Source organism: Dicentrarchus labrax, unplaced genomic scaffold (assembly GCF_905237075.1).
Source record: "Dicentrarchus labrax unplaced genomic scaffold, dlabrax2021, whole genome shotgun sequence".
Taxonomy (NCBI): domain Eukaryota; kingdom Metazoa; phylum Chordata; class Actinopteri; family Moronidae; genus Dicentrarchus; species Dicentrarchus labrax.
In genome coordinates, this window is record NW_026136719.1 from 20500065 (window position 1) to 20514041 (window position 13977).

At 37.9% G+C, this 13977-nt stretch overlaps 1 protein-coding gene across 2 annotated transcripts in view; it reads right to left on the reverse strand.

Annotated features, from left to right (window-relative positions):
- The window catches only part of LOC127352220 (CUB and sushi domain-containing protein 1-like), a 396058-nt gene that overhangs the window by 102979 nt on the left and 279102 nt on the right, over positions 1-13977 (reverse strand). For both annotated transcript variants that reach the window (XM_051380421.1, XM_051380419.1), the window contains exons 25-28: positions 13763-13919; positions 8287-8478; positions 3687-3813; positions 2853-3064 (exon numbers count right to left, since the gene is read on the reverse strand). In XM_051380421.1, coding sequence (XP_051236381.1) covers positions 2853-3064; positions 3687-3813; positions 8287-8478; positions 13763-13919 — 688 coding nt within the window. The remainder of the gene's footprint in view (positions 1-2852; positions 3065-3686; positions 3814-8286; positions 8479-13762; positions 13920-13977) is intronic.

Below are 13977 nucleotides of genomic sequence, written 5' to 3' on the forward strand. Positions count from 1 at the left end.
CGGCCCTGTTTGTTTCTGTTTTCTTGAATCACCCTCTCTTTCCCTTTCCTTGATCCTTTCTCCCCTCCTCCCCTCATCCCTTACACTGAAATAAATGATTCTATGGTCATGTGGATTTTAAATAATGAATAAGCTAAAATGTATTCAATATAATTCTATCATTGGTTTTGTGGCAATTATTTAAGTAAAAATCGAATTTTGCTGTTGACTAAGGTAAGGAAACTTTTTTTGTCCCGGAAACTTTTCTTTAAATATGTCAATGGGTTGGATACATTAGGCAGCAAGTGAAATTTTATCCTCAAAGTTGATGTGTTAGAAGCAGGGAGAATGGGTAGCGTGAGGATTTGAGCAACTTTGACAAGGGCCAAATTGTGATGGCTAAATGCCTGGATCAGGGTTCCCAGGTGGTCATAATGTTATGGCTGATCAGTGTATATTGTTACATTCATCTGCAGGACTTGGTGTGCTCTTTCATTGAGAGGACCAGGGAGGTTGTTATTCACTGACTTTTAGAACACAGTGAACATCTTCATTTCAGTTTAATGTAGGTGAACTTAATTTGCATTAAAATAATTCAGGGAGTGTAATTCCTTGATTAGATGTTGTTGTCAAGTAGATAGATAGTAGAAGTGTATGGCATTGTTTTTGTTTGTTTGTTTAGTGTGTGTTGCCTTGCCATGGCCCAAAAGAACAGCTTCAGTGCTCCTTATCATAGATGCTTTAAATCTCAAGGAGGGATGAGCACCATTCGTCCACAAGATACTGTACATAGAGAAGGATAATAGAGCAGGGCATCATAAATTCACACCTGTGGGAGATTTTGGACTTAGACTCATCTTCACTGCATCATCAAAACACCAAATAAGGGAATATCTTTTGGAAGAAGAGTTCAGAGACTCTGAGAATTTATGACAAGGTGCCTTGATGATCTTTTGGTGGCACGTGATGGTTCAGACCAGGGAGTATTGGTTTGTTCACTATGAACTGTGGGCTTGTAAGCCCTTTGAGCTGTAACAGTGAATAAGGGCACTAAATAAACTTTAAAATAAAATAATAATAAACTAAAATGATGCTTTAATTTGTGATTCATTCTTCGACATGGCTGACGCAGAGCTCCATTATTAAAATGTTTAATCTAGTGATGCCTACAATATTTCCTGACAATTTTATACTGTGGCACTGATTCCAATCTCATGTCTGAGGATACTGAGAACTGAAACAGCTCATAGTGGCAATTTCTGTGATCCGGAACTGGAGTTCGGTTGTTGGCAACATTTAAAATAAAGAGTCTTGGTTTGTTATTGTGTTTGTTATTCCTAAGAAAGAAAAAAACATTTAGATTCAATTTACTGCATGGAATAAATTAAAATCAATTAATTCATAGTGCAGGTGATAATACTCAATTATATATGATGGATACGTAAAATGTAGTTAATTTAATCAACTCAAACTTTTAGTTTTAGTTTATATTCATTCTTTTTTATTTAGTTTGGATTAACTCAAATTAAATGGGTAACTGTAAAGTGTTTATATATATATATATATATATATATATATATATATATATATATATATATATTATATTATATTATATATACACGCCAGATACGGGACCCCCACTCAGAGTCTCTTTCTGCTAAGCCTTCGACACGTCCATCCAGACCAACCTAACAGATGACATCATCTTCCACCTTTTCCTCCCCACATCCATTCATCTATCTTTAACATAAAAACCTCCTGAATTTCTATTAAAACTTAAAATGAAATATTGTTGTGGTGTGGTCCTTGCTAGGGAAGTTAGTAATAAATTGCTATTTAAAGATGAACAAGGATGAGAAAGTGTGTGTGTGTGTTTGTGTGTGTGTGTGTGTGTGTGTGTTTGTGTATGTGTGTGTGCAATTTGTGCGTGTCTGTGTTTGTGGATGCACTGATGTGAATAAGTAGCTGCAAAGGTAAGACGGTCTTGACTGTCAGTTCTTCCACTTCCTAACTTTCCGTACTCAGTGTGCCTCTGATTGATTTTGCTGCTACAGTGGATCGGAGTGACTTTGGCCAATGATTGTAAAAGGACAGCGCACAGACCTTTTTGGGTCCACTGGCTCAAACAGCAAAGGTCATCTCTGCACCCAAAGGGCAGAGTTATTGTACAGCTTGCCCTTTCTTTAAAAAAATAAGCAAACAATAGCAATAGTTTGTGTAGCAGGGAGATTTACAGTTGGTCAATTTACAAGTTTGAAGCTCCTAAAATGAATAGAAATAACTTTCTTCATTGGCCTATACAATTATTATTTATAGCATATATTTTTATTATTCAAGTTATTATTATTAATACATTTCACAACAACAGTGTCACAAAGAAACGTGCTGTTAAATAATTTACTAACCTGAGAAAAATCAGCACTCATAGTTTTGTTACTGCATCTCCTGGTTTCCTAAACTGTTGCATATGACCAAAACTAAGCCACAGGTCTCTGGTGGGCTCCTTCAGGACTTAGTGAGCCTAGGTCCCAGGGTGAGATGTTAAATTTCTCATTTGATTCTTAGGCTAAAGGTTTTTAAGAAATCCTGTTAAATGCAGCATTATTTCCAGATTAATTATCTCATATCCAATATAAATGAGGTTTCTATAATAACTAAGAAACTATATGTGTGATGAGTGCTGAGTTTGTTAATTAGCTAATTTAATTGCAAATTCAATGATTGGTTTTTCTTCATAAATGGATGTGGGGGATAGAGCTAGGCAGACCACCCAAATCAACGACTTAGTAGAATCATGGCACATTTTTGAGCTATTTCAATCATTCGGTGAATTCCAGGTATAATGATTTTGATTTACAGATAAGTCTACTTACTGGAGAACTGTATAGAAAATCCTTGCTTGCTGATGAAATAATCAGAATCAAACTGCAGTGTGAGTATGTTGAAAGTCGAGTGGATATCTTCAGGTAAGGCTGGGCCAGACCATTCTTTCAACAGGATCCCCCCGTCTGATGGCCCAGATGGACCATCCCAAACTCTCAGGATGTCGTGGCCAACCTCAGTGTCAAAGACAATGAAATGGAGGCTGAGAAAACACAGAAATTACAAAGCAAATCAGAGATCCAATACAAACATTAACAACTGTTCTTTATTCAGCAGTTTTACCAAAAATCATGTCAAGCATAAAATTAACTAAGCAGGACTGACAACAGACAGATCACACTAGTGCACGCATGCACGCACGCACGCACACACACACACACACACACACACACACACGCACACGCACACGCACACACACACACACACACACACACACACACAGAGGAATGTCAGCAGTGGCCACAATGTGAGAAACACTATGTTGGCATAATGACTAATGTGGTGTACTCTCCTGCACAGCAGTAGCTTTGACAGTGAGCATTTATCTATAATTAGTGAATATATCATTACCTGACAGTCTCAGAGTTTTTACCTCTATAGTATACTGTACTGGAATTCTTGTACATAATGCTACAACTTATTATTGCTCCTATTAGATGTAAGGTTAGCCAGTGCAAAGAAATTCTGCAGAAACTTGTTAGTATACGATATATTAGAATATATAAATCTTGAATAGTTACCATTAATTAATGTTAAATCAAATCAAAAAACAACTACAGGCCATCGTCACAGTGGCTTCAGTGTAAATCCTGCTTCATAATTACCTGATAGTCTTGCCTGTATCAGCCTCTATAGTCCAGGTACAGTGGAGGTTGTTGTCATATGGAGCAGGATATCCTGGAGACAGAATCCGTCCAGACACTGCTCCAGTTATGTGACCGCCACACTCCGCTACAAGGACACGAGACAAAGGGATGAAAAATTACATTTTTTCCCCCTCTTGTTATTTAGGTTCTAAGTATTAACTATTAAAATGTATCCATCCAGTAAGAAATACATAACAGAACCATGTTTTTATCTAAACCAAATAAACAAAACACACTCCAAATCACAGCAGGTATGACAGTGCTACAGGCTACACACATTCAGCTGGGCAGATGAAACATAGATGGAACATTGAACAAAGCAACGATTGCGTGCAAACCCATATATTGTAGGATTACTGCAAAGTTGCTACGAATTGCAACTGCACAGAGATATCGTTGGAAACCTGCAACCCTCTCAGCCATAACATCCACCATTCTCAATAATAAAGAGATTTGAACTGCAGTGGAGAATATGAGTCATTGAATTAACTTCATAAGGTGACCCAATAATGAAAATAAATCCTATCAAGTATAGGATTTAGGAGTAATTCATCAGCATTGTGATGGTGAGTCGGAATCTGTTTAACACAACCTGACTTGTACCAGGTATGCCATGTTCCTGTGGATTAATAGCTTTTGCTCTCTCTATTTTAGATGATTTATTTATCCTCTTACAGCATCTCTCTCAATTGCAGGTCTTTACAGCGTTATTCGGTTTCTCAGAGCCGAGACCTGAGTTGGACCGGCCAAACATTAAACTGTTGTACAGCTACAGCTCTTAGGTCTGTGTGTAAATATGTGTAATATCAGAGTAGATCAGAATATCTGTATCATTATCAGCTCTAATCTACACATTATGTCATAGCCTCTACAAATGTATGCTATTAAATGATTAGATATTAGTTTGATTAAAATATTATTTTTTGACAATCTATTGCCCAGTTGGTTACAGAATATTGGTGACGGAGAAAGTATGACTTTCAGTATTTCTATAAATTAGTCTTGTGGTGCATCTAAAAAATTTACATTTGTTCTCAGGACATATATATTATATCTCTGCTCTGTTCAACAACAGCGACTTGTTAATCAATAGAGCATGATGCTGCTGCCAGTGCTGGTGTTCTCTTGGGTCTCGGGTCTGACTTTGCTTAGATCCCTGTCGGGTCTCTCTTTTCTGAAAGTTAATTTATGCACATCAAGTTTGGGTATATTGGTTTTGTTTCGGTTTGGGTTCAGCATCTAGGACCTCTCTAATTACAAGCAGATTCATTGTATCATATTTCTTGGTCTTATTTCCAGCCCTATTAACATTTCAGTTCATCTCTATAAGAGATGGCTTTCCTCTACTCTGCTCTAAATTACTCTGAGGTGTGAAGGTTGAGTTAAATGAGAATCAGTTAAGAAAAGCTTGAATCATTAAATCAACCTTGAATTATCCAAGCTCCTGCTATACAGTTTCAAGGTTGGTGAATAACTTTGATGGCCATTTTCTCTTAAGGATCTCCCTATAGTGTTCAAAGAAAAAAACATTGTTAAATGCACAAGAGAGAACTGTCTCTCTGTGTTATTTTTATATCGTTTTCAGTGGTGGGGAACAGGGGAGAAAACAGGAAGCAGGGGAAAAGGCTGCTTTTCAACAGATTTGAACTCATCATGGTATTACATGGTACACGTGGTACCCCACTGAGCCAGCATATCGCTGCTGATCAGAAAACAGTTTGGTAAAGAGAAGGCATTGGTGTGTGTTGTATGTTTGTGTGAGTTAAAAGGGCACCATTAATACAGCTCTGCAATCTACAGTGCCACGACAACCTACTGCTGTTGCATTACCCAAGGCAGAATACACACAATTAAACATGCACATGTACACACACAAAGGGAGTAGAAGATAACAACACAATCACACACAAGGCCAGAAACATACTTGAAAATACTTAAGTAGTTACACAATTAGTGTACACATATGAATGCACACCCACACATACACATTGTAACTTGTTGTTTTAGTCCCTGGTGATAGAAAACATAGGAGGAAAGGCAACTACTCTGCTATCTTTTATCATGAAAAGCAGCTAGAGAGGGGATGAGGCAAAGACACACAAGGAGAGAAAACGAGTTTATACTAAGCCTGGGCCAATGACAACTGCAATTTCCCGAGATAGAGAAAGAATGGGAGAATAACAGGAACACACATATATAGAAGATAGACAGGTTTACTGAATGAATAGAAATCAAAAAAAGAATTTGAGGTAGACCACAACTCTGTCTGATTGAATGTGGGAGAGAGAGAGAGAAAAAGAGAAAGACGGTATAGAAACAGCCTGAAGCAAAGCCATCTCCATCTCTCCATGTTAGTACATGTAGATATGGGACCGTGCCAGACAGACAGGAATGTCAGAGAGACAGAAAGACAAACGCCCGAACAGATAGACAAAGGAGGATGATACGAAGGTAACTATAGAGGTAGTTAGCCCAAGGCTGTGCCAGCAAGTATTCTCCTGCTTGCTGGTTTACCTGAAATACGGCAGCGACAGAGCAGCTACAAATTAATGACTGAAGCAGAGGTACACAGGGACACACACATCCAGCCCAAAACGCATACTCATTCGCATTCACACCCACATAAATACATTCACCGTACACACCAGTGCACACACATTCTTTTTCGTTGCCATTAGCAACCACATCAGGCCATGTCCCACCTCAGAGAGCTCAGGTGTGCTGGCAGGTTAGAAAGACACAAGGTTTGGCTCTGCAGTAGGGAATTCCAAATTAACATGTGCCAAGTGCCCACGTCTACTCAACAAGGTAGAAATATTTACAGGGAAAGTGCTTTCATTTGTAAAATATGCAAAGCCACAAAATATTTATGGACAAGCAGGAATTATGGACTTTAAAAATTGTGAATTTGCTTTAGGGATTTCAAAGCTAGCTAGGAACAATACAAACAAATGTTGAGTTCATGCTTCACTGCTGGTTGCTGAATGACAATAAGGAATCAGAATGGCCAGTTGTACATGCTGTAGCTAAAACACAAAACAACATTTACAAGTCCACAAGAAAAAGGGAAAAAAAGAATCACCATGTCAAACCACCTGAATCATTTGGCACACTCTCTTCCAACCTAATTAAAAGCTGCCAAGTGCCAACTATAGCTAAATCTGCCCTCTGGCAGCTTACCTACCTCAGAACCTGAGAAATATTTAAATGTACTCTAGATATGCCAATTGAGAAACCTTTATGTTTGTCATTTAAAACCTAATATTGTGGGAGTGCACAGCACCAGTCACATCGATGGCTTATTATTACATTATGCTTTGGGCAGATCTCATAATCTTCTCAATGTTGTGTTTTTTAACCTAAAATTCACATGACTTTGATACAACTTACTGTAAGGATTGCTTTTATGTTCCTTTTATCCGTATGCTTGGATGACATTCATATTAGAAATAAGCTGTCCTCCTTACTAGGAATTACAGAATTTTGGTGTTTTAACCAGTGGTATGCATGATTGGCATTTAATATTTTTACAGTTATAATTATTTTACTTTTGTTGTCACACCCTGTACCTATCCGTTGAAGACAGAATTATCTCAAATCTGACTCCTTTTCCCAGAATAATTTTTATCATAATTAGTCATCCTATCACAGTCGATGGTAGGTGTACAGTAAGTACCTTATATGAGATTTTTTAATTTCTCCAGGTGGAATTATTGCCACAACTTTGACTACATTTACAGAAAAGCTTGCAGGCAAGGGAAATTAATCATTAGAACTTTTGAAAGTAAGACAGGATGCAGTCATCAATTTCAGGATGTCACAGTAAAGTGTATATGGTTGCACTTTCATTCCAGTCTTTGTTGTCCAGTATCTGAAAAAGATACACTCACTCAACAATTTCAGATGAATCAATATTGTTTTAACATCACATCACTTTCTGGCATCTGAAAAAAGTCTGCTGATAGAATATTCTATTTATTGTGCATGCTGAGAATAGAACAGAAAGCTAAGGCTTCCGTCAAAGTCCTTGGCATAAAATACTGTGCACACCTTCAGGGTACAAGAAAGTAGTCTGGCTTACATTATAAATTTATCAAAGTTCAATTCAGACAGTCATCCGCTATTTTTGCACCTTCACCATGCCATCCTTAAAATACACAGACATCTGGTGCACTAAAATCTCATGCCTGGTGACATGCTGCTGTCCAAGCGCAGACAGTCTTGTGTGCACAGTTGATGGATCAGCAAGGGCTGTTTTTTATGCACAGAGGTGTATTAGCACCACTATGAATATTTCCCACAGAGTGTTGAATCAGTCCCCATGCCCTCTTTTCAAAGTGTTCACCTGTATTGACTCAATCACTTGTTCACTCACTCTCTCTTCTGAATCATCATGCTCTTGCTGGAGCTTATACAGCGACATGACTAGCTTTCGACTGCTGCTGCTCCTTGCCATATTTCTCAGTGAATGGCATGAAAAAAAAAGGTTAATAATTCAGATCTTGTAGTTCTGAATTATTGATGGACATAGAACCTACACATGTGCTGGCATACTAACCAATACAGGAAGGAAGAGGTTTGTCCCAGACACGTCTGTCTCCGCTGAGACAGGTCAGTGTACTGCTACCATGGAGACTGTATCCAGGGTTGCAGGAGTACAGGACGAAAGTGTTGGCATAATGACCATCGTCCTGGATCTTATAGCCATAACTAGGAACACCTGGTTCCTCGCAGCGTACTAGGTCAAAACCTAGAAAGAGACGCACACACACATAGAGAGAAACACACACACACACACACACACACACACACACACACACACAGACACACATACATACACAGGTTAGGTGTTCCTATCCATGCTGTAAGACAACATTGCATAAATGAACAGGGTGATTCAGAGCAGTTTTGAACAAGAGGACATAAGGTCATACAATTCTTTCCCTGAATCCCACTACTTCCTGCAGAAATGTAAAGTTTAACTCACTGTTAATGCTGAAACCCAATGTGACAGCTATGGTGAAAGCGACTAGACATTTCTACAGGCTCTACTCATTTGCTTGTTTCTGGTATGATATTTTAAAAATGCATAGGCTTATCCATTCTCTGTAAGATATAAAGATGGGCAGTGAACATCACCAGTGATTATATTCATGGATTGAAAATGTGGTTCCTGTATAAAACGGTGGGAAAACATCTGATAATTTTACACCCCACACTAACACAAATATACTGAACACTTGAATAAGCATAAGCAAATGTCTGTGTGTTTGGAAGATTGAAAAAGAACACTGACATTTCTAGCCTTTAAGAGAGATGGATAAAGAAACACACAACAATGTTACCGACATAAGTTCTCTCCACAAGGTCAGCCTTTTGATGAAGAAAATGTCCTATGTTTCCATATAATGGACAATGACAAGAAAATTTGTTACAACCATAAATGTGTTTTTCAATACTTTTTTTGCTCTGTATGTAGCATATTAGCCCCACTTATGACAACTTATTTAATAAAAACAAACATAATCTGATCAAACATACAGATTTAAAGAAGCTTGATGTCACTTACAAGACACACAGCGACCACATAGACTGAATGTACAGTAAACATCCAAAGTTGGTAAGATTGTCCTTCAGGCACTTCAACTAGCAGTGAAACATTTTATGTAGGGATGCCGATATTCACTAGAAAATGTAATATCGGGAATTATCGGTATCAGATTTTTATAACCAATGTTTGTTCTGTAGGCTTCAGCATTTCCGAGTCTGCATTAACGCAGGATGGGACGTTTACTGGCGCGTGCTAGATGACGTATAACAACAACAACTACGCTAGACTGGTTGGTTGCTAACTGTGGCTAACAAGCAAACAATTTAAAGCTGAATGATTTTAATATTAACACAAAATAAGTGCAATGCAGCTTAAATATTTTACCCTGCTATGAGCGGTTCCTTAACCAAACTAACAATTGGCTTAGAATTTACATTAGTAGGAAGCACATTGCATTAGATAAGAAAACATTTGATACCTTATCTCGTAATTATGAGAAAAGATAAAGAAAAAGGAAACTTCTGTAAATCCTCTCTCAGTTACGGAAGCGCATTGCATGTCAGCCATATCAGCTTTTCTGTTGCCACAGTAACAACGTCACACGGCAAAACATAACAAAGCCACAGTCGTAAATAAACCAAGTTTTTCATTTACTCATAGACATATATAGTAGCGACCCTGTAGTAATGTTCTGTTATAATGTCAAATGTTCTGTGAGTTAAATACATGTTTGGGATTGAATGAGTAGGTGGGGGGCGGGGTGCGAAGGACGCAGTTAGAGAGTTACCTAACTTTATGTTTTCATTGTTTTTGGCGTGGTTACGGCCGACAGTAACGTGGACTGTTCCAGTAATAAATGTTGGGTTGCTGAATAACACTTCGTCATCTCTTCAACACGTCCCGGCGGAAGCTACAATATGAGCTGATCTCATAATTACGAGATAAGGTGTCACATTTTTTTTATCCAGTGAATGCAATGTGCTTCCGTACATTAGCTCTCCTTCAGGTGAATAACACAATTAAACACATTAACCAAAGCTAGCGCTTAGCTAGCGATTAGCGTTAGCGCTCTTTTTAGTATTAATACAATGAAAGTTGAAGTTGTTTTCTTATTTTGCACAGACAGTGTTTACATTTGGAAAGCCATGTTGCATTTATGTATGCATCCAGTGGGTAGGGTGGCCATTCGTCCGGCTTTAGGCCGGACAGTCCGGCTTTTAAATTCCCTGTGGGACACTCGTTTGTCCTCCTTTTGAGAAAATAACTAAAAACGTCGCCTTTTGACACATTACCTCGTTAGTTTAATACTTATTGGCTAAAAATGTGTGTCAAAATAAGTAATTTCATTGGTTACATTTTCGTCCTGACCTATCAACACATGGCTCATTTTAATATTCAATTGAGCCATGTGTTGATTCGCCACTGGATCAGCACAGTTGCTAAGTTACCACCAGGCTGTCAATCAAGCTCTCAGACAGTGAACCTAATGTGAGCTAACGTCAGTTGTTGGACTGAAATTCTGAAAATGCTCATACTCATATGTAGATAGGCAAAGCCTATACATCTGACACAGAAGGTGCTGCTTTTTTTTTTTACCCTTTATCTATCCAGATAAAAACATTAAGAACAGTTTCTGTATGATGTTTATTAGACCTATGTCATCTGAATTGGAAGGGCACCTTGTCATGAGATGTATCTTGTATATTTATTATTAGCTATGGGGTATGTGTGTGCACCTTTATGTAATCTGGTGGAAAAACATTACATTTAAAACCGGATCATACCAAACAAATATCTGCTTGCGTGTCCCCGTGTAGGCAAAGTGTCCTCCTTTTTGATGTGAAGGAAATGGCCTCCCTACCAGTGGGGCATCACAATAAAATTAGGCATAATGTGTTAATTCCACAATAGGAGATATGTTATGTTGTTACCTAATAGTTTTGGTGTAAAAAGCCTGCATATATCGGTATCGGGTGATATCGGTATCACAAATTGAGAGTTGGACAATATCGGAATATCGGATATAGGCAGAAAAGCCAATATCGAGCATCTCTAATTTTATGTTATCTATATAAAATAAGTGATATGACTCTTATACAGTGATGGGAATAACAGCGTTATAAATAACGAGGTTACTTTTTTCAGTATCGAGTAATCTAATCGATTACTCTTCCCATCTTAATAACTGCCAAAAAATGCAGCGCGTTACTATGATTTAAGCTGTTTTTTTCATCAGACCAACAAGATCTCTGAGCCGAGAGGCAAAGACTTTTTTTACTGTTCTTCCTTGGTTAGTGGGCAGTGCATGAGACAAGCACATACATGCTGACGATTGGCTGAGGTTGAGTAAAATTTCATGGTAAGCCAATCAGAGGTAGAGATGGGCGGGTGTTCGAAAGAACGCATAGTCGGACACACAACGAACAACACAAGCGAGTCAGTCAACGAGAGACAGGTATGGCGAGTTGTGTTGCATCTTATTACATTTGCACTAAAAAGAGTGTATATGTTGTTTGGAAGAAAATACTTGAAGTACAGTATATCTACCAATTGTCTAAAGTTTTTTTTTGTTTTATTTGCACTACAAAGAGTGTATATATTTGTTATTTATTTTTGGTATAGTGCTTAACAAGCATAATTTAATTTTTCCTAGTTGTGGCCTGTTGAGGGGCAATAAATATCAAAAGTTCCAAAACATCTATTGTGTTATTTGTATCGATCCACTATATAAACATAATATCTACATACATGGCATTTGATTGGAGGCTAGTCTCACTTTGTCCCACAGCAACATTAAAATAGTTTAGATTTGTGTACATTGTTTCTGTTAATAATGTATTGTATTAAGTGTCCATTTCATTATAATATTCAGATTTATCATAAATAATTGAACATGCACGTGTATTTTAAGTTCCGTTAAAGAGGGGTGGACGTGGGGTCACATTTGAGCATTTAAAAATTTACTTGAAAGTAATGCAGTAGTTACTTTCTAAAGTAACTAGTCACTTTTATAATTTGTAACTGAGTAACTAATTTAGTTACTTTTTGGAAGAAGTAACTAGTAACTGTAACTAACTACTTTTTAAAAGTAACTTGCCCAACACTGCTCTTATATGATAAATTGGCAGTAAAGATTGTATAATTTCTTTTTGGCAGAGGGTGTTGCTAAATAAACTTCAATCTCAATCCTCTGTTGAGTGATGTAATTATATATAAAATAATACCTGCTATCTGTTATTTTTTAGACAGAATCAGGACACAAAATTGAAATGCACTCATTGTCCAATCACAATTTACTCTTTCATAAAGCCTTGCAATAACATTTTTCACAGAGCCATCAACTTTTTAAGTGAGCTTTCTCCCCAGTTTTGTAAGGTGTGTCTACAACTGTCTATTCCTTCCTGCATCCGTTTCGGTAAAACAGACGCATCTCACTTCTGTCAACCGTTCTTGTTAATGTCTTGAACAGATGTTTGACATCTTATTACTCTATTAAAATTGCCTCTAATACTGTTTGGTATTAAAGCAGTTTTACTCAGTCCCTGACCCTATTTAAGAAACCATCGCTGCCTCTCTCAGATGCTTGTCTCTCCTTTCTCCTGTTTAAAACTTCTATCAATCTCTCTTATCTATCCATCAGCTCATCCATTGTAGGAGAACTTTGCAGAAGGTGTCACCTTCTCCGGTTTAATGACTTGCAGATTAACGGCTGTGTAATGGTTTAACTGACATACAGAGCATCCATCTAGTATCCATATACCATCTACCTTCATCCGTTTGTCCCTCCGTCCAGCCGCTCTTCCACTCCAGATGTGTCACTATCTCACCTTATTTTAATGACTTGCGGATAAATGCTCCTCTAATGGTCTCTTTGACTTACACAGCAGCTGGTCTTGCCTTCTTAACAGACTCTCTTTAAAGCATTTAAGATATGTGTGTGTGTGTGTGTGTGTGTGTCAAAGAGAGAGAGACAGAGAAAGAGAGAGAGAGAGAGAGAGAGAGAGAGAGAGAGAGAGAGCATGTATGTGTCTTTTTCTGTATGCTCGGTAAACTGCTGTTGGACATCTTCAACAGAAATTAAAAGAAATAGCTTGGTAATTTGCTGACAGAGAAAGACTGGTCTCCAGAGTTTTGTAGTACATGACACCTATTTTGTTGTGGTATGTAGCACTCAAGAATCACTTGACTGAGGCACAGGACTGACGTAGGATATATCCATGAGGGCAATTTAACACAATCACCACCACTCTGGTTTTCAATTAAAATCACATCCTTAGAAGGATCTTCATGATGAGCTACTCAAAATTTAGGAAATTACTGTTTGTGTGTGTTTGTGTGCAGAAACTGTGTGTGTCAGAGCAAAAGAGAGGAGTGCTTTCTTTCTTGTGTCATTCTTGAACAAACCACGGCTGTAACAGTGAAAGAAAAACAATTTGTATTGCTGTGTTTCTAATCAGTTGATCCTACGTTAACAACAACTCACTTGTGTATGTGAGTCGGAAGCCCTGACTGGTTCCAGAGGCGTTGCTGTTGAACTCCAGCCACAAGCGATTGGACGTACTATTGATGACATGACCCATCATGCTGTCACGTGTAAAGTTGCCAAGGAGACGGGATGAAGTGTTCTCTCCATCATACGCCTGTCAATCAAAACACAGAAACAGGACCGCATAGCATGAATAAAAACATGAGTTTATA